Genomic DNA, 21538 nt, shown 5'->3' with positions numbered 1-21538 from the left:
AACATGAACCTTGAGTTTATTGCCCAGTGGGATAACAATCTTTTAAATTATAAATGTATAGTACACAGTGCACTGAAGACAGGAGCGAAACGGATCACAGTTATCTTTATCCACTTCACGGACATTAACATATGGTCTCCGTTATGTATTGCTTTTGAGAAGTCCTCGCTTGTTTCTTTCCCTGGAAGCCAGCTTACAAACGGTCAATGATTCTGTACATGTTGCTGTATCTTGCTACTTCTGAAACTCCAAATGCCGAAGCATGAAGTTAAGGAACATAGGCATTCTGACGATTCACATTGGTGTTTTCTTCAAAAAAAAAAAAAAGTCAAACATGCTGTTTGTGACAAGGAATTGTTCTCTGGTAAAGAATGGACAGCCACGCTTTTGATTCCACCCTCTCCTGGTGTTTGAATAATTATTTAAAATTTCTTAGGTATATTGAAAATTCTAAAACTCCTGGATCCCTGATTTGCCAAATATCATGATCCAGAGGTTAGATACAGTTGAGCTCATCACTAAACATTTCCACTATCTTGCAGCTACTAATGATAAGGTTGTGACCCTACTATTTATTTTAAAGTGCTTTACTCTGAACAAGGATTAAGCACCACCATTTTAAATCCCGCTGACTGGGATTCTGCAGCATCGTCGAAGTCCTGTGAGAATAACCAGACACAGCAGCTGGGTTCCCTGTTTGCTGTCTGTTATGATTTCTTTGCAGTGCTTTTCCTGGTAACCAAGCAGACTATAAACTAGCTGGTCTCTATCTCAAATGACTTTGGATGAACTAACATATCTACTCACTGCCATATATATGCTCAACAGCTGTTAAAGTGAGGATGTTTACAAAGATCTGAGATGGCTGAATTATTCTTCCTCGATCTGCTTCCTTGTAGAGCATGGGATGAAACACAGTACTGTGGGATATTTGTACACTGGGTGAAGTTCTGTCCTTGTGATTTGTTTAATAAAAAACTGAATGGCCAATAGCTAAGCAGGAGGGGTTAGGCGGGACTTCCGGGCAGAGAGAGGAACTTGGAGATGAATCTAGACAGACAGGAGATGCTACTGAGACATAGAGCAAGTTGTCCAAACAGAATTGAGGAGAGGCAAAAAAAAAAAAAAAAAAAAAAAAAAAAAAAAAAAAAAACATGTGACAGAGCATGGATGACTAGAAACAGGTATTGAAGTTATAAGAGCCAGCTGAGGATAGGCCTAAGCTAAAGGCCAAGCTTTCATAATTAATAATAAGTCTCCTTGTCATTATTTGGGGGCTGGCGGTCCCAAAGAAAGTCTGACAAGAAAGACCAAAAACAATACAGCTTTTAACAATTTCCTCTGAAGTCTTAAAAAGATTTTTTTAAAATCTAGTGCAAAAAAAAAAATCTAGTGGACGAAGCATGTTCAATGGTATATGATTTTACTATTATGTGAGAAACAGAGGTGGAATTTTTAATTTCTTGTTTTATCTCTATGGATGTTTTGCTTCCGTGTATGGCCATGCACCACGTGCCTGCCTGCCTGATATCTACGGAGACCAGAAGACATTGGATCTCCTAAAACTGGAGTTCCAGATGGTTGTGAGCCACCACATGGGTACTGGGAATCAAACTCAGGCCCTCTAAAAGAGTGGCTAGTAAGCCCGGCGGTGGTGGTGGCGCACACCTTTAATCCCAGCACTCGGGAGGCAGAGTCAGGCAGATCTCTGTGAGTTCGAGGCCAGCTGGGCTACCAAGTGAGTTCCAGGAAAGGCACAAAGCTACACAGAGAAACCCTGTCTCGAAAAACAAAACAAAACAAAACAAAAAACAAAAAAAAAGAGTGGCTAGTGCTCTTAACTGCTGACTCCTCTATCCTACCCTGGTGGTAGTGAACTCTTAAACTGTACTGTAGGTTCTCTCTCTCTCTCTCTCTCTCTCTCTCTCTCTCTCTCTCTCTCTCTCTCTCTCTCTCCTCTCTGTCTCCCTCCTCATCCCTCCCTCTCTCCCTCTCTTCCTCTCTTTCTCCCTTCTTCCTTCTCTCAATCCTTCCCTCTTTACCTTTACATCCTTTATGAAGTTTATAGCTTCGCTCTGCTACATTCTCCCACCATGCCTTGCTTCACCACAGACTCAAAACACAGGAACAGTTTCTAATGGACCAAAGCATCCAAACCTATGAGCCAAAATAAACTTTTCTTCTTTACAAGCTGATTGCATCTGGCACTTTGCTACAGTAATGAAACTCTTTACACAACTGCTCACGCTAACGCTGCACAGCTGAGACCACATGTGCTGCCCATCCTCACAGTCCTCACACAATTACACTCGCGGGCCCAGACTGCTCTCCTTGGCCCCTCTCCTTTTCCTTCCCCATGTCCTACCTTCTTCCCTCACTGTCTTCTCATTTATGTCCTAGTGTGAAACCTTGAGATAAAGTGCCAGGGAGAGCTGGGATTGCAGGCGCTGCCATGCCTGGCGGAGTCCTGGTGACTTCTGTGTCCCCATCGGACATTGCATTGGAGCCAGCCTGCTCTTACCAGTCATGCGCTAGGACCAAGCCCTCTGCACTTCTGTCCATGCTAGCAACAGGGACAGCTAGTCTCCTGTACATCTAGTGTGTGAACACACCTGAGCTGTTACAAAGTTGGTGACAGGTCACAGATACAGACACACTCGTCAAGGCGTCCAAAGTGACCATTTGCTAACGACAGACTGGGATGAGACCAGCTCTGAGCGGTGTCAAACAACTTGCCCATCAAAAAATGGGCATTCGGTACAAAGGCCATGATAGCGGGGGGGGGGGGGGAGGTGGAGGGAAGAAAGGGAAGGGGGAGAATGATTTAATTATATTTTAATGAAATAAATATTTTAAATGGGAATTTGGTGAATCACATGGCTTGCGAATTATATTTCCCTAAGCAGGTGCCAAAACACAAAACAAAAGCAGAAGTTAGCTGTGGCTGAAGCGTCCCGGTGTGCATTTTCAGAGACAGAAAGAGTTGGGAGACTTTGTTAACCCGGGAGCTGCTGTCCTTCCTCAAGCAGGTCTTGGGAGAAGCAAGAGGCGGCCCTGGCTCTGAAGTGATGCTCATTGGCGTTCTGGATTCAGACTGGAGGCATCACACACTGGGCTGCCTGCTGACCTTAGTGAGGGCATCACTGACGACATCGAGGTCATACCGCAACTCATTCACAGCGCTGGCTATGCTCTTGGCGTCTCTCAGAACCTGAACACTCTGAGTGTACGGATTGTACTTCACTCCAAATGGGCGCTTTACAGTTTTGGTAAATTCTCTATTTAAGAAAACAAGTAAAGGAGTGTTAATTTCTATGAGAGTGAGTGAGAAAACAAAGGACAGAAGACCTGGTCACACACAGACACACACACAGACACAGACAGACACACACACACACACACACCTGCTTTCTCTGTCCTGACACCAGTGGCCTCAACACCATCTTTTGAGGGAAAGCTCAATCCCTCCTCTCTCTCCCTTTCCTGCCCCCCCCCATTCTCCCATACTGAGCACTAACCCCATGTCTTCTGTCTTGGAAGTGATCTACAACCCATCTTTTGACCTCACGGCTTCACTAAGGACATCCACCACAGTAGCTTTATCTGTCAGTATGTCAGTAGATGAGGGCAATACTGAGCTACACAGTAACAGACTCCTCAGCTATGTCTTACATAACAAAAGAGGGGACAGGACGGGGGAGGGCAGAGGGAGTCCTACCCTCCTGTACTTGTGAGATTTTTCGGCTTAGAATGTTTCTAGCTTCCTCTCAAATGGCTGGAGTTCCTCCCCCCCCCCTCATTTTCTCATGGTTTAAAATCTGTCTCCTTTATCAAGCTGACCTTTGAACCTCTTACTTGGTACCCTACAGAACAATCATGCTCAGAGACCCCAAAGGATAACTGTGCAGCTGAAAACAAGTGTACATGCTTGGGGACTGGAATCCAGGTTCCCATCCATCTGGTCTCCCCAGTGGGGACCAGTGCAGCTTTGCACAAGGATGCCATCAGTGCTAGAGGAAGCACACCTGCCATGGTTGCCATGGTTATTGGGTTCTGTGCGTAGCAAGCCCCTGGGAGATAAGCATTTTCCTCAACCCCTGCATGCCCCTGTCCTCACAGTGTGGCTTCATGACTCCCTGCATCACATGCTAGTTCCTGGAGCCTGCTTCCATAGGCACGTCCTCCCTGCTACCGCGACCTCAGTCCAGATTCTACTTTACATGGAGTTCACAAGAATCTAAAAAGTGTCTGTCTGTGCTCCAGCTCTTCCCCTTTAGACTGCACCCTTACCTGATGATGAGTCGGGAGATCTGGCTGCACTGAAATATCCCCACACATCTCTCTCGCTTCATCTTTCTGCATGTCGTTTCAGCCTAAAACTTGACACGTCCCAGTTCTAGCTAGTCTTCCACCTGTCTCGCTTACTTCTAAGATTTCTGAGATTCTCCAGCTGGAGAGGAGACCAGTGGAGGCAAGACAGTGTTTCCTCTATGCCTCCATTATTGTCACTTCCTGTATTACTACAGTAGTGTATCTATCGTTTCTTTTCCCGCTGAACTATGAACTCTGCTGGGAAGGAATGGGGAGGAGCCAACCTCTCAATGTATCTCATTCCCATATGCAACTAATTAATATATAATATTCAACCGACTCTAAACAATGGATATGTGGGCACTCGATTACCTGCTCGCTCACACCTGTGGTTATTGTATCTTTGGACATTACTTTTGCAGCAAATGGAAACTTGAGGGAGATAGGATTTACCTCATCTTCTCCTTTGCATCTTCAAAGCTCTCAGACACAAAGTAAACATCCTGGAAGGTTGTGATGAGACATTCCTGCTTGCAGGCAACCTTGGGATCAAAGGGCTTAACTTTGGCATGTCCAGAAAGCGCATGCTGGAGGGGCAAAGATCGGCAATCAGATACTGCCTCTGTCTTCATGGAACACATGGCTACAGGGACTGGCTCTGAGTCACGCAAGGGACCTGCCTGCATCTCTGCTTCATCCAGTCTAGCCCAAGAAAAGAGGCTTGCTGTCCCCCACAAATGACTCAAGACCATCTCAGTGTTTTTATTTTGACTTCCTTCATCACATAGGAGGTACCCAAGGATCTTTATTGATTCGCTTATTTATTTATGCCTTATGGCACCTACTCTTTACCTCCACTAGTCACTCTTACATTTATTTATCCACCACCAGAGAGCAGCCTCCTTGCACACAAGACAGTACCTTGGACAGCGTCTGTAGCATGGCTCACCTCACAGAGCTCACTTCCCTATTTGGTACAGAGCTTATTGCTTGCATCCCAGAAATTTGTTTAAAGCTTTAAAACACTTTCTATTTAAAAGACACATTTTTTCCCCCTAGAAATTTGGGAGAGTAGAGAAAATTGTTCTCAAAGCATGTTTACTGCCACCTAAAATATTTGCCGCGGTAAGCACTTGCTCAGACGCAAGCCCTGCCTCCAGGCGTGCTGATAGTGTTGGTGGACACAGTTATGTGCAAAGACTTAGGACTCTTACTTTGAGCTCACTGATGGAAGAAAGCAAGCCGGCACCGAAGACTCTCAGCTGTCCATCTTGTTTGCACAGACCAAACTCCACAGTGAAAAAGTAGCACTGCAAAAGGATGTCAACATTATGTTTACATCCTGAGCACCTCAATCTAAAGCAAATTCCAATTCTCAACACTGGCCCACAGCACACATAGAAACAAGCCCCAGACTTCCAGCCTAGATCCCAAGTCCCGCCACAATCTGGCCTGTTGTGCATCAGGACTTTCTAAACCTGATGTGAAGACTCTCATATACAGTTAAAAATTACCAAGGAGTCCAGAGATCTCTCTGTGTGTATGTGTTACCCCTAGCTACACTGGCCATATTAAAGTTAAAACCAAGCAATTTAGGTGCTTAAAAATCAGTTTTAAATACAGTAAACCCATTGTATAATAATGTAAGCAACACTTTAATGAAAGTATGTTTTACAAAACAAAAAGTAACAAGAGTAGCATTGTTTTATAATTGTTATTCACCTTTTCAACTTATTTTGATTTTTTTTTTATGTGTATGTGTATATGTGAGCACTTACAAAGGCCAGAAGATGGCATGGGATCCCCTGGAGCTAGAGTTACAGGAAGTTGTTAGCTGCCCAATGAGGGTGCTGGGAAACTCAAGTCCTCTGGAAGAGCAGGAAGAATACTCCCAACTATGTAGCCATCATCTTTTTAACTTTAATTTAATTTAATTTCTTTTACATTTGTGTGTGTGCGTGCCTGTGAAGGTCAGAAGACACTTTGTGGGAAGCTTCTTTCCTTTCACCATGGGATGGAACTCAAGTCGTCAGGCTTGGTGACACTGAGCCATCTCGCTGGCCCCGATTTTAATTTTTGACAATACAATCCTATGGATTCACAGTGTGGAGTGACGGAGTCAGCGAACCCCACACTGTTCACATCTTGTCCATGTCTGGCTAGACAGTATTTAATGTCTGATGGGAAGGCAGATGGACTACCATATCTGCTTTTGTATTTAATCTTTTGCAATATGTTGTTTTGGTTCAAGTATATGAAGAAAGCCCAACTTCACACAGTTATGTCGTTAGAAAAGGTCTGGGTATTTGATTCTCTTCTTCAGAGAAATGTGCATATTCTTTAAACTACCTCACTCAGCATATGGCAGTTGCTTAAAGTTCAGACTCAATGTGGCATCCGAGCCCTGTCTGTCACATTAAAAATACACTTGTGTCTTTTGCTTATGAATGATTTTGTCCTGAAGGACTCAACAAAAGGCCTCAGGGACCCCTAACATCCCTAAACCATAACTTCATAACCAGTTAGCCTATTCCACATCCCTCCTCCACCCTCAGCTGTTTCCAAGTGGTACCGAGTCCCTTCTCATCTGTCTTGTGCCTCATCCTAAAATGTCCTTCCTTCCTTCCCTAGTTCATAAGACATCACTCATTTTCTAATCTAAAAATTAGTGTATTAAAGCAATCTTGTGCTTCTCTGTCTTGTTTTAAAGCCGTGTTTCCTTTTGAGAAATCTTAAATTTTTAAATCTTCATTTAACATTACTTAAATTCATAAACAAATAAGCAAAAACATTTTCTAATGGCTGTCTTAAGCACAGACTTCAAACTACCCACATACTCCCAACCACACCCAATGAAGAATTCTGGACTATACAGCTGTTTCCAGATGTATACCGTTGCCAGTTTTTGAACAGTCTCCTCTGAAGCTCCAAGGGAAGCCAGGCCAATTTCTTGGGAGAATTGAGCAAAACTGGGTTCAGCCAAGAGAGGAACATGACCTAAGAGTTCATGGCAGGTATCTCTGAAACAGAGACACAGTCTGTCACATTGTGATGCCTGACACAAATGCATAAAGAACTGTTGAATCCCATTGAAAGTCAACCTTGTTTTCACTCTAGTTGATCAGGAATAATGGATCATAAAGGAAGTTAACTGAATAAAGAAATGCCATTGGCTCCAAATCTCATTCCCCTCAACATACATCCACTGATATCCCAAGTCCTCCACCCAAATCAAGTCTCTCCTCCCATGTCTCCTCAACAAGACCCTCTCTGATCACACTTCCCAAAACAACACTCACATACATGCCTGTATGCTTTCTTTTCTGGTTTTATTTTTTCCCTCCATGGCACACACCATCATCTGACATGATACATACTACATTTACTTATTTATCATCTGTAGATTCCCTCGAAATACAAGCTTTGTGAAGACAATAATTTTATCTGATTTTTCCATCCCTTGTGCACCGAACTGCACCTGGCACCTAACAAGTTGCCCATTAACATAAGAACAACAACTGGGTGTATGTGTTTCAATGCCAGTCACCACCCTAACGGCTTCACTGAACACTTACAAGATGTTTTGGGCAGTGGCACCGTCACTCTAAGTAACAATCGGCTGAATGAACGACTTAAGTACTTACGGCTCTGGAGTATAGAGGGGATCTGAACTGTGTCTCACATACTGCGTGCAGTGAAAGACTCGGAAGGCTAACCCTGACAGGAAATCTCTTGGTGAGAGGTAACCAGCCACAGGACGGATGGAAAACCCTGTACATGCTGCAAAGCAAAGGAGAAAACAGACAACTTTCACCTCAGACGCAGAGCACTGACCCTGGCCGGTGGCGCCAGGGAGCCCTTTCAAGGGGACATGGAAATGAAAATGCAGCTTATGCAAACTGCAGCAAGCTGAGCATTCTTAGGCACGCCCCACGGCCGGGTGGCGATCCTTTGACACACAACTGCTCTTTTCTGCTAACAAAGGGGTTTCCTCTTTATTGTAACATCTATGAAACACAGAACAATGTGCTCAGGACTCCAGGAGAAGGTGAAGTGAAATACAAACTCGGGAGGCCCTAGATTACACTTGGCACCCTTCTTCAAACATGGGGAGCAGTCTAGCTCCTACACACTGACAGTGGACATGTGAACTGGGGGCGGTCATTGTGGAAGCTTCTCAAGAGGAAAAAAAATACGACTAGAAATAGAACTGCCTTATGACCCAGGTAGACCACTCCTGGGCATACTCCCAAAGGACATTAAGTCAGCACACCACAGAGATACGTGTGCATCCACGTGTGCATCCACGTTTATTGCTGCACTAGTCACAGTAACCAAGAAACAGAGTCAGCCTCGATGTCCGTCAGCAGTACATATACACAGGGGGATTGCATCTCATCATAAAGAAAAAGGACATCATAACATTTGCAGGAAATGGGTGTAACTGACAAGCCGGGCTCAGAAAAGCAAATATTGAATGTTTTCTCTTATATGTGGAAGCTAGAATCCCCGTGTGTGTGTGTGTGTGTGTGTGTGTGTGTGTGTGTGTCTGTCTGTCTGTCTGTCTGTCTGTCTGTCTCTGTGTGTGTGTGTGTCTGTGTCTGTGTGTGTCTCTGTGTCCGTGTGTGTATGTGTGTGTCTGTCTGTCTGTCTGTCTGTCTGTCTCTGTGTGTGTGTGTGTGTGTCTGTCTGTCTGTCTGTCTGTGTGTCTGTGTGTGTGTCTGTGTCTGTCTGTCTGTCTGTCTCTGTGTGTGTGTGTGTCTGTGTCTGTGTGTGTCTCTGTGTCCGTGTGTGTCTGTGTGTCTCTGTGTGTGTCTGTGTCTGTGTCTGTGTCTGTGTCTGTGTCTGTTTGTAGGTCATGAAACGGGGAATATGAAGGGGGAGAAGGGATCTTGGGGAGCAGGTAGCAGGGCGAGAAAGTGTAAACGAATGCATGTGACATGAAGGAAGAAGACACACTGTTTAGGAGAAGAAAGGGGCAGTGGACTGGCTCTGGACATGTAAGTAAAAAACACTATAGTGGAGTCTATTACTTTTATGGTACTTTAGAAATTAATTTTAAAAGTATTTTTTATTACAGCCATTTTTAATCCAAGCTATTTTAGGCATGATTATCTTCTTTAGCTATTTTTATTTTGGATAACCTGGATGGTTGTATTCCACCCAAATGCCAAGATTGTCTTCCATGTACTAGAAAAGAGCTGCTGGGTTTCGGTAGCTCCAACGATCCTTGTGGGCTGTCCTGTACCTCGCCCTGGATCCTCACGTCACATTTCAGTTCCATGTGTACTCTCTGTGTGTTTGGCCCCACTCCGATCGATAGGCAGAAGGCCATCCAACAGGGTCCTCTCCATTTCTTGATGGAAATGCTCCCTACTGTGCTGCCCAATGGGACAACAGCCGTCTGTCACTTCTGAGCAAATACGTGGCTGGTAATGGCCAAGACCCTAATATTTTGATCAAGTACCTTTTAATTGTTTACAATGTAAAAAGCAACATGTATACAGTGGCCACCATGTTTGACAGTATTGGTATCCTTATCTGACATTTCATGGGAAATGTCCTCTAATTTTGGTTTTTCCTTTTGACAATTGCCCTTGACACAGTAGAATGGCTCCGTGGTGAGCCCAGCTCCAAACCTCAAGGGAACAGCTCTCGGTTTTAGATCCACAAAATGTTGCCTGCAAGCCTGATTGAAAAATGCCTGTGACACATACTCATGGAGCTGTGTGAGTCCAGGGAGGACACCTGCACTGTTTCTGTACCATGTTTTGAAAGCTTAGGTTTTCATCGGAAATACATACATTATTTCTGTCCTCGTGAAATGATGCCATGTTTTCCTGTTCAGTTCCTTTAGGTTTTTAAATAAGGAGAATTAAGGGGTCAAATAAATAGGAAGATTATTTGTTAACTGTCTATGTAAGAAACACAGACAATACTTTATGCCAGGGGAAAAAAACATTAACACTATGAACCAAAAACCTAACTTCTGGGCTGGGCGTGCAGCTCCTACCCAGTGTCCCCGAGACCCTGTACTGAGTCCCCACAACTGCAAAGCAGCACTTTTCACCCCAGTCTCTGATTTGCTGAGACAGAGGGAGATACTGATTTTTCTTAAGCGCAGCAGAGTCTGCATCACAATCAATGATCATTTTACCCTCTACATCAGCTAGAAAAATTAAAGAGGCCTGAATCAAACAAAACTGTTCTGACCTTTTGTTTATTCTTCTAGTTTTGCACACTTCTTTGTTACAAAAATCATAGAATCTTAGTGTAGAAAAAGGCTCAAGAAATCCCTCAGACACCAGAGCCTTCCCCTAGCATCAGAGACCACCCAACATCAGAGACCACCCAACATCAGAGACCACCCAACATCAGAGACCACCTAGCATCAGAGACCACCCAACATCAGAGACCACCTAGCATCAGAGACCACCCAGCATCAGAGACCACCTAGCATCAGAGACCACCCAACATCAGAGACCACCCAACATCAGAGACCACCCAACATCAGAGACCACCCAGTATCAGAGACTACCCAACATCAGTGACCATTCAACACCAGAGACCACCTAACATGAGAGACCACCCAACATCAGTGACCACTCAACATCAGTGACCACCCAGCATCAGAGACCACCCAGCATCAGAGACCACCCAGCATCAGAGACAACCCAGCATCAGAGACTACCCAGCATCAGAGACCACCCAGCATCAGAGACCACCCAGCATCAGAGACCACCTAGCATCAGAGACCACCCAGCATCAGAGACTACCCAGCATCAGAGACCACGCAGCATCAGAGACCACCCAGCATCAGAGACTGCACAGATGCTCTCATCTCCTCTACACATCCTTGAAGGCAGGTGCAGAGGTCTGGTACAGACAACCTCCTTGTTGAGATCTAACCACTTTACAAGTGTGGTTTCACATGGCTCTTCTAATAACATCTCCTTTTTACTTAAAGGCCATATAGTAATTTATCTATCCTATAAAATAGATTCTGATTTGTCAAATGTTTCAACATGTAATGAACATCCCCAGTATCTCCAAGTTAACACCCAAAATGTCCTACAGATTTTACCCATGTGACACATTTTCAAATTCCCTTGCAACTCTGCTTATTTGTCAGGTCCTAAGTTATGAGAACTCTTTCCAATGTGGTGCCCAGTCCTGGACCCAACACTCCAGGATGAGTTTAGGAGACTCTGGACCTTCCATGTAACTAGACTTCATCCCTCCACAAACACCACTGTCACAGTTGAAGCAGATCAACACCCTCCGTATAGAGCTCTATTGGCATATTACCTTTTAAAAAGTTGGAGACATCCTCCAGTTGTGGGATATTGTCTTCCCGATAGCCACAGTGTTTGGAGAGCAGAGGAAGGTTTCTGAGGTACTCCCTGCAGGCATGGGTCGGGTAGAGTTTGTTCAGCTCTCGGAAGATGGTTCCCCAGGTCTTAATCTCTTCTTCTGTGAATTCAATCTTGGGAATGGGGTCCCCACTAATGAGATCAAGATGAGGAATTCTGCATTGTAGTTAGGTAGTTACACTTATGTGACTTTCTATTTACTAAGCAAACACACTTATTCCATTGTTTTGTTATCTTAAAGTTAGATATGTTGGCTTGTAATATACTTACTGTTTGTAGTTCATAGCCAACTCTGCAAAATACTTCCGTCTTCTACGGTAGACATTGTCTTTGAAGCCCTGATAATTAAAAGTAATTTAATATTGAAACTAAAAATATTTGCAAGTGACATCTAGGAAACTCTTCATTATGTTGTCTGGAGATATTGAAGAACTACATAATTGTTACCACAAGCAAGCAATGATTAGAGATATGTGGCCATTTTTATTTTGAAGTCAGCAGTTACACACCAGCTTTATCATCTCGTAGATAGAAATAGAAATGATATTTTTATATGATCCTACAGTGAGTACAAAGGCTGACTAGAGAACACCATCCTAGTTAAGTACATAGCTCTTATCTTGTTTTGTTTTCCTTAATCACTTCACTGTATCTTCAGTTATGTTTACCTATGGTAGAAATTAGTAATAAAAGGACTGAGGTGTAATTCAGCAATAGAGTGTCTGCCTAGAACACTTGCGACCCAGTACGGCAAATAATACTAAATTAGAAGTTAGTACTTAAAATAGTGACTTACTGAACTAAACTTCCCAGCACTGATCTGCAAGTTGTGTCTGTCGTGTGGAGAGAGCAGGTGAAGGACAGAGGAGGCACAAGAACTTGCGCAGAGAAGGAAAACAAGTTCAGGACACAAAAATGCAAGCCGCGCCATGCTTCCGGCCCTTGCACGGTGCGTAGATAGTGTTGAAGACTAGCTCAGGGCCTGCTGGTTGTAGGTCTGCTAAGGAGCTTGGATTTTGACCTCAGGACTATATTGGTGCTCTCTTAGACTAACAGCAACACTGAGATACAGCTCATATGCCACGAGACAGCCATTCATAGGAACTAGCAACCACGATCATAGTTTTTGTTTGTTTTTGATTTTGAGACGACATCTCACCGTGTGGCCCCGGCTAACCTTGAAACTTGTAATCCTGCCACCTCAGGCTTGCAAGTGGCCGCGAGACAACAGGCACCTGTCACCGTGCCCTGCGGTCATCCTTACTCTAATTCATGAGTGTGTTCAGGGTGGTATGGTCATACACTGTACTATCTGATTTCCGAAAAATTGTGTCACCCCAAAAAGAAACATCATACTAGCTCTCTGCTCCTCATCCCCTCCCACATTCATGCAGCTTAGAAAACAGGAGGTGCTAAAGTGAAGACCAGATCTGTGAGACTCCACAATTGGATCCTCTCCTCTCCTTCCCTCTCAAGAACCCAGAGATTCAAACACAAGCCCAATGCTGTGGATCCCAACTCCTGAGCTCACTGCTGTACTGTAAAATTCTCCAAGGAATCTACTTCTCAGATCATCAAGTGCCTAATCAGCCAATCAAACAGGGCAGAATGGTGGTAGGGGTGGTTTTGGATCCACCTTTATTGCCATTTCAAACACCCAAGCCTATTTTAGTAGGAACTGACTACAGACATACTCAGCTCTGGGGATATCTTAATGGGAATGCCAGGAGCAGGGCAGATCTCCGAGCCAGTGAAACTGGATACTTTCCTGTCTGCTGACTCAGTTCTACCTCTGTGGAGGACTGCTGCTGATACCTGAAATCCTAATTCCAACAAATTCTATTTCGTTTATAAAAAGTCTTTTCCCACAATCAAGTTGCCCTTACTATTCGGGGGGCGGGGGGGGGGCAGGGGAGAGGAACAGAACAGGGCAATGGGAGTGAATACAGTCAAAGAGTCTTATATATGTAGGAAATATCACAATGAAACTAAGTACTTTGGATAATTAATATATGCTATTAACATGTCTGGAAAAATAGTAGTTGCCCCTAGATCCTAGGGAGATGACTGGGCAGTTAAGAGCACTGGCTGTTTGTTCTTGAGGACCCAGGGTTTGGTTCCCAGCATCCACACGGTGTCTCACAACCATGCATAACTCAAGTTCCAGAGGATTTAATGCCCTCTTCTGGCTTCCAGGGACACTTCTGGCACATACATAAATGCAGGGGAAAACAGCATACACTTATAATTAAAATAAATAAATTCTTTCTAAAAGTTTTTAAATTGCCCTTAATGTTTAGTTTGCCTTAAAGTATTTTTACTAGCCGGGCAGTGGTGGCGCACGCCTTTAATCCCAGCACTTGGGAGGCAGAGCCAGGTGGATCTCTGTGAGTTCGAGGCCAGCCTGGGCTACCAAGTGAGTCCCAGGAAAGGCGCAAAGCTACACAGAGAAACCCTGTCTCGAAAAATCAAAAAAAAAAAAAAAAAAAAAAGTATTTTTACTAGACTATTTTTTTAAAATATTTACAGGATGGTCTGCGTCGAGTTCAGATCCGTACATCAGCACTCTGTTGGCACAGAAGTCCAGGTCAGAAATCTTCTTTGGAAACCAAGGAACAGTCTCCATAACTGCAAAATAAAACCCCAAAGTCACTGATGGTTAAGGAGACAAAGTTAACCAAAGAGAAATTCAGAAACAAGTGCAGTTGGATGAGACGAAAACTTGTATATGGAAGGAAAATAAGTATGACTTGAGTGAAAATAAGTATGACTTGCGTAGTGAATTCCTACTTCAAGGAATTATATTTTAATTAAAACCATTAGCTTTACTTTCTAAAAAAATTTAATATTCAGGTTGATTTCCCAAGTGCTAAAGCTTACCGTTCTTAAGTAACAAACCAAATGTTTAAATGTTTTTAGTCACGTATATAATTATCCGGTGAAGGCAAACTAGGACAGTGCAGCTCCACAGACCAGCACGCAAGTCCAGGAAAGGCTTTCAATACCTGTGTTTGTTTGAGGTAAGGTATCATATCTAAACATCTAATTTCTAGATTAAAAAAAAAAATTTGCAAGAGGAAGTGGCACACGCCTTTAATCCCAGCACTCTGGAGCCAGAGGCAGACGAATTTCTGTGAGTTCGAGGCCAGCCTGGTCTACAGAATAAGTTACAGGATAGCCAGGGCTACACGAAGAAAACATTTTTATTTTATTATTTTTAATTCAGTGTGTGTGTGTGTGTGTGTGTGTGTGTGTGTGTGTGTGTGTGTGTGTGTGTGTGTGTGTGTGTGTGTGTGTGTGTGTGTGTGTGTGTGTGTATGTGTGTGTGTGTATTGATGCCAAGGAGGCCAGAGGCCAGAGGTGTAGGATTCTCTGGAACTAGAGTCATAAGTCACCTGATGTGTGTGTGTGTGTGTGTGTGTGTATGTGTGTGTGTGTGTGTGTGTGTGTGTGTGTGTGTGTGTGATCTGACCTCAGTTGGTGTGCATTAAATATTAAAGGTGTCATCCAGCATTCTAGAAAACTCTTCACTGTGTAGGTGAGGTAAGAAAATTGCAGACACCAAGGCAGTTTACCCAAGGTAGCCGTTGCCAGTGAGAGGAGAGGCCTGGAACTCAGCCTTCCTGCCCTGTGCCTTGTCCTCTGTGTTTTAAGGAGAGCACTCAGGGACTCGGGGAAGTTGCTCCCTGCCAGCCAGAAACGGAGGTGAGTCCACAACTTAGCAATGCCATGAAGGCCTGGCAGATGAACAGCAGCCCTGGCCACGCCCCAAATATTGTGATGTAATTCAGAGACTCCACTGAGTATAAAGTAACTAAATGAATCCGTTTGTCTTTGTCTTAACTAAATTACAAGAATTTCTTGTCAGAAATGGAGACTTAGCCTCAGTCTTTTCCATCTGAGGATCTGAAATCTTGGAAGGCTTTATATCACCTGAGCAGTTGTTTTTGGTGGGAATGTGGTATATAATAGGTTTCAGATCACAGATGCCAAACACTGCCAGCTTTCCCCCAAATTCAAATATCTGTTTGATATCTGTCTGACACTATGCCCTGGAAGGTCTATGAAGAGCGAGGGGAGGGGAGATCAGGGTTGTGGAACTGGAAGTGACTGAGGCGCTAAGAGAGGGCACTGACCTCTGGCCCACCCCTTCTCACGTTCAAGGCTTCTTTTACTCCTCCGCCCGCCATCAAATGCTGCCTCGTAATTTTCCCCTAGAATTCTGATCAGTTGCTGTTGATCTCCCCTTCACTACCGCACTATGAAGACTTTAGAAAGACAGAGTTTTCTTTTTATCTCCTCGTCCTCAAGACGAAGACAAGGCTGGACACACGGACACACGTTGGGTGCTTGCTCTTGGAGGTGGGGCTTTGCCTTCTCAAACATACCATCTTCCTTCACAGTGAGCTGACCCGGGGAGTCCACAGAGAGGAGAGTGGTGTGGGACTTCAGCAGGGGCAAGATGTCATTCAGCTGTTCTCTGGTGATGTCGCAGTCAACAAAAATCTCCAACTCTGAGTTTCTTCGATTTGATTTCCGGGACTCGATATGTAACAGGTTCACGTGGTTCTCCTGTATGAAGCAGAGGGTAAAGATTGAGTGGCCCTACCTTGGATGCTAATAATCTTTGAGAAGAGTACTTTCATTAGCACTGGAAAAGCAATTTAACACTTGTCAGAATTAGCTCAAAGGGCGGAAGAAGGTGTTTTTAATGCTGCTAATGGCAAAATAATTCCCTCCTGCAATATGTAAGATTAAATGAAAGTGTGAAAACTCATCATAAGTGACAACTATAGGAGGTCCTCCAATCAGTCAGGGTTGGTTAGAATTCAGATCTAAGCACCAAACGATGAGTTGGGCATGATGGTGCATGCCTATAGTTCCAACACTTGAGAAGTAGAACCCTGAATGCAAGGTCTTCCTCTGCTATATAGTAATTTTGAGGCCACCCTGACTCTACATAGTCTCTCTCTCTCTCTCTCTCTCTCTCTCTCTCTCTCTCTCTCTCTCTCTCTCTCTGTGTGTGTGTGTGTGTGTGTGTGTGTGTCTTCAGTCAGAGCTAAGTACTGAACCCAGGACCTTGTACATTCTACACTCTTACTACTAAGCTACATTCCTAGCTCCCATAGTCCCTTTCTCACAAAAGCTAAAACATGGGTCAATAATATGGCTCAGTGAGTCAATGTGTTTGCCACCAAGTCTGAGGACCTGAGTTCAAACCCTGGACCCCACAAGGTGGAAGGAGAGAACTGACTCCTGCACACCAACCTCCACATGCACACACACACACACACACACACACACACACACACACACACACACAGAATAAACATTTAATAATAAATAATTTTTTTAAAAAAATCTCAAACACCAAATTACTGGGATAAAAGAATCCTGGAAAAAGTTTTTTCAGAAGGTAATGTTATTGTTACTTGAAATTTTTCATGTATTAAAATATCAAACTGATATGAATAGCCATGGTAACCAGTTTAAGCAGACTGCTTCTTTTCATCCATATCAGTCTGAGATCTGGGTACCACATTGCAAACCTCAGTGGGGAGAGCATTTGAACATTTGAGGAAAAGCACTTCAGACCAAAAAGTCAAACATGAGGACCAATCACCAAATGACTTTTTAATCTGAAAATATATGAAAGACTCAGAGCAGATGACCTATACTAATTTCTACATCCAAACATAACTTCATGAACACCCATGAGGCCAGGTGAGGAGCATGATGGTCATGAAGAATGGCAGGATGCACACGGGATCTAGAGTCTAGTCGGGGAAAAGGAGGAAAGACAAGCAGCAGGTTTGGATGAACGGATGCTCATCAGAGAGACAAAGCATGAACCCAGGAGAACAGAAGGTGCCACAGTGTACCCGAGGACCGAACGGAAATGAGGAAGGCAGAAAGGAAGGGCAGGCCAAGCTGAGAGACCATGTGCAGCTGGGGAGAAGACTCTGCAGAGAAAGTATTTGTCATGCTCTACACCCAGGCTCTCCGAGAAATGAAACGACTCTGAAGAATGAGCAGGGCATGGTGGCTTACCTCTGCAGTCACAGCACTTGGAGGCTGAGGAGTTCCAGGCCAGTCTGAACTACAGAGCGAGACCCTGTCTACATAAAATAGATAAGGAAAAACACAGATTTGGAGCAAGGAGAGATAGAGCAGGAGATTGGTACTTTATAAGTTTACAGAATGTGTTGAGTTTTTAAACCACATCCAGAAACTCTAACAATAAATAAAAATGAGAAGTGATAGAAGAAGAAATAAAGGTATATACTCCAGAGGTCCAGAGATAGTCAATACAGTAAAAATAATAATATAAGCCAGGCTTGCTGGTATAGGCCTGCAATCCTAGCTACTTGGGAGGCTGAGGCAGGGGGATTATGGGTTTGGGGGCAGCCTGGATACGTTAGTGAGACTTTCTCAATAAGTAAACAGAGCTGAGGACACCCCTGAGTGACAGAGCTTGTGCCTAGCATGCTCAAAGCCCTCGGTTTAACTCCTAGTATGTCAATAATTTAATAATAATAATAATAATAATAATAGTGTAGTATTAAATTTGGGGAGGAAGGGGTAAAGGAACAAAGGGAGATGGTATCAATATCATTGTTCACATTGAGAACAAATTAATTCACAGTGCCAGGAGGGAACGATAGCAAAGTTTGTATCTTATAGCTCATCACCAAAGAAGAAAGGGAGAGAAACAGGTTGGAGGAGCTGGCTGAAGCTCTGCCATGTGGGAGGAGCCCTGCTCCCAGGCTCCTCTAGAGCAGTGTCTGCATTTAAATGTTTAGTCTCTGAATGGCTAAATAATATGTCACGGAGGGACAAACCTGCTTAATAATCACAGCCAGCATTTATTGACCATTTACTTTGTACGACCTCAAGCACTTTGAACAGTTCAACTATTAATTCTTAACGACATGAGGTAGGCAAGGTTCTCTCTTATTTTATTGAGACATGCAGAGAGATTAACTCCCAATGCCCATCCAGCTACTGAGGGCTTTGTACACACACAGTCCACTTCTAGAACATGCCCAGCCATGCGGTGTGCAAGCGCCATAGCATAGCCTGTTCACACAGTTTGTTAGAAATCAGTTTCTGTGTTCCTGGGGTCTTAAACCAGGTTAGGGCCTCCAGTTCCGTGACGTCACCAGACCCAGTGTCTCTCTTTACTTTGCACATGTATGTGTGTGTCATGAACTCACTAAACTGTTTGTGAGTGTCTGCCTCCTTTTCCAGACCACACTATCTGTGAAGAAAGGCACCATGTCTAGTTTGTTCAGATCCACAGGCTTAGTGAAGAGTCCAGGGCCCTGCACATAGCAAGTGCTTGATAAACATTTGTGCTCTGCCTGATTCACCATTTTTCACCAGGAGAAGTGCAGGAGAGGGGCTCAGTGGATGATGGAAGTGCCTGCTGCACGTGCATAGGTTTGAATCCCCAGCAACCACATCAGCAGCTCGGTGCAGCCACTTGCCGGTAACGCCACACCATGGGGTGAGAGCCAGGGAATCTCCGGGGCTTGCTGGCTGCCAGCCTAGATTCAGGCCCAATGAGAGACCCTGTCTTAAAGGAATAAGGCATAGAATGATAGAGAACGGCACCTGACATCCTCCACTGGCCTCTGTACATGTACATAACACACACACACACACACACACACACACACACACACACACAGAGTAAATAAAAATAAAAACTTTAAACAGGAACATGTTAAGCCTCATAAGTGCACATTAGCCCACAGTCTCCCTATGCTGCGCTGAAAACAGATTTGAGGACCATGGGCTCTGAAGCTCTGATGTGGCTCCATGTGCATAATTTCAGAACCCTTACCACTTTGTCACCTGAAGATATTTAATATATCATTAAATAATATCAGCATTGCATGCTTAGGCCTTTCATTAAGTGTAAAACACTTTATTTAGTTGTAATCTCTCAAATGTATGCAGTGACTCCTCCCCTACCATCCTCCTTAGCTATTTGTCTATTCTCTCCTAGGCTGTTGTATTTCTTGCCCATTTCTCAGAACTGAACACTATTGCATCTATTTTGTGTATGTGCTCCTGAGTGTTGTGCATCACGGGTGTGCAGCACCCAGAAGAGGAAGGACATCAGGTCCCCCGGAACTAGACAGAGATAGCTGTGAGCTGTCTGGTGTGGGTGCTGGAAACGGAACCCGTGTCTTCCACAAGGAAGTATTTTTAGCCGCTGAGCTGTGTCTTCACTCCCTGAACAATACTTTAGTAAGTTGTTAAAAGACTTCTGAAGGCCGTCTCCAAGGAACTGACAGTACCTTACATTTTAAATAGAATTTCAGAGACTCGTTTTCAGATGGGCTTTATGGGAAATCCATACCTGGAAGATTTTCAGTGCTTTTATGAGTCCTCCAACTTCATTCTTTAAGGAAAAAATGAGGGTCACTCTCCCCCTTTCTGAAGAATGCTCTTTGTTCTCCTTGTCTTCAATCATGGTGAATCTGAAGTAGGAAAGTTCAGTTGAGTACTAAGCGGAGAGCTGGGCAGCAGCGGTAACTTCATCCATCTTCCTGCTCCCATCCCTTCATCTGCAAACCCACATGTCTGGCAGGCTTTTCGAGGGGGCAGTGGGTCCAGAAGGTGAGATACCCCTAACACAGTGCCCAGAATGGCAAGGGCACCTGCTGTGTCTCAGAATCTTCCCTTTTCTTCTTTCTGACCATTGAGGGCACCAATCAAGCCTTCCAGGCTCTGGCGGTCTCCCTGGTTATTTCAGCCCCAAACTGAGTCCTCTGTGAAGGTCTACCTCATCTCCCATCAGAATTTGGGGAGCTTCCCTGCATGCTTCATCCCATTCAGAGTGGGGACCAGGCCTGTTTCCTTTGTAAACTATAATGAAACTAGAAACCAGAGCCTCGAGAGACTAACACACCCATGGTCACACTGCCGCAGGGGGTGAGCACACGCTGTTACATGGGGTCTTTGACAGCTCACATCCTTTGGCTGTCCTGAACACTTTTGCCTGACCTGGTGAAATCAGGTCCCTGTGCTGACAGTCACATTCCTATCTATCCACTAGTAATGCTGCCTGTTGATCTGCCTAGCATTCATTCAGCAATCTTTTTTTTTTTTCTCTCTCTCTCTCCTTTGGTTTTTCGAGACAGGGTTTCTCTGTGTTGCTTTAGAGCATTTCCTGGAACTCTCTCTCTCTGTAGACCAGGCTGTCCTCGAACTCACAGAGATCCGCCTGCCTCTGCCTCCCGAGTGCTGGGATTAAAGGCGTGTGCCACCATTGCCCAGCTCTTCATTCAGCAATCTTAAAGCCCTTGTAAGAACCTCAAGGTTTTCTCTAGTATTCCGCCCCCCCCCCTTTAGCCTTCTATTCCCCTTTTTAGCCCCTTTGCAGCCAGGTAAAATAAAAGGGAGGGTCACCCTCAAAGGAAGAGGTTTACCCTCAAGGGCAGGAGATCACCCTGAAAGGAAAGGAGTCACTTTTAAAGGCGGGGAGGGATCCTGCTTGTCCGAATGAAGATGTCCCAGTGTGCAGGACCCCACACTGGAATAAGACCTGCCAAGCAGGAGGTCAGCTGACCAGTAGCCTTGGCAGAGCACAGTGAAGGGAGCATGAGCATGAAGGGAGCGTGAGCACACGGACCCTTTGTTTCCTTAGCTTCGTCACCAGTAAGTGAAACTTACAATTCTCTCATCTTGGAAGCACAGCTGAGGCTTTCCAAAGTGTGGGCAGTTTGAAGGTACAAGGAGGAGAATCCCTAGGGATCTGGACATTCTTTTCCAGATGGGAAGTGGGAAAGAAGTGGAGACGAAATACAGACAAAAAGGCTCCAGCAAGCACCGAGGAGGTA

General features: G+C 44.4%; 1 protein-coding gene across 2 annotated transcripts; it reads right to left on the bottom strand.

Annotated features, from left to right (window-relative positions):
- On the bottom strand, window positions 1-20247 carry Tph1 (tryptophan hydroxylase 1). Of its 2 annotated transcripts, XM_028880184.2 has the most exons (11): window positions 20056-20247; window positions 16073-16256; window positions 14212-14312; window positions 11955-12022; window positions 11620-11816; window positions 7956-8091; window positions 7205-7331; window positions 5526-5621; window positions 4765-4898; window positions 3128-3278; window positions 1-309 (listed from the first exon to the last, which is right to left on the bottom strand). In XM_028880184.2, exons 1-11 carry the CDS (start codon window positions 20167-20169, stop codon window positions 295-297), a joined length of 1323 nt encoding a protein of 440 aa, XP_028736017.1. In that variant the 5' UTR covers window positions 20170-20247; the 3' UTR covers window positions 1-294. The 2 variants fall into 2 exon arrangements, with proteins under 2 accessions (XP_028736017.1, XP_028736015.1); XM_028880182.2 differs by lacking the exon at window positions 1-309 and having other exon boundaries at window positions 2791-3278; window positions 20056-20246.
- Between the last annotated feature and the right edge of the window lie 1291 nt (window positions 20248-21538).

The sequence above is a fragment of the Peromyscus leucopus genome, chromosome 1, assembly GCF_004664715.2.
Source record: "Peromyscus leucopus breed LL Stock chromosome 1, UCI_PerLeu_2.1, whole genome shotgun sequence".
Lineage (NCBI taxonomy): Eukaryota > Metazoa > Chordata > Mammalia > Rodentia > Cricetidae > Peromyscus > Peromyscus leucopus.
Note: the sequence above shows the minus strand (reverse complement) of the source record. Positions and strands in the feature narration are given on the sequence as shown.

Excerpts from the sequence above, each read along its gene's own strand:
- Tph1 (XM_028880182.2), bottom strand. The coding sequence starts at position 20,169 with ATGATTGAAGACAAGGAGAACAAAGAGCATTCTTCAGAAAGGGGGAGA. Across the intron at positions 14,313-16,072 it reads GCTCACTGTGAAGGAAGATG|TTATGGAGACTGTTCCTTGG; the intron begins GTATGTTTGAGA and ends TTTATTTTGCAG. Across the intron at positions 4,899-5,525 it reads CTTCCATCAGTGAGCTCAAA|CATGCGCTTTCTGGACATGC; the intron begins GTAAGAGTCCTA and ends TTGCCCCTCCAG.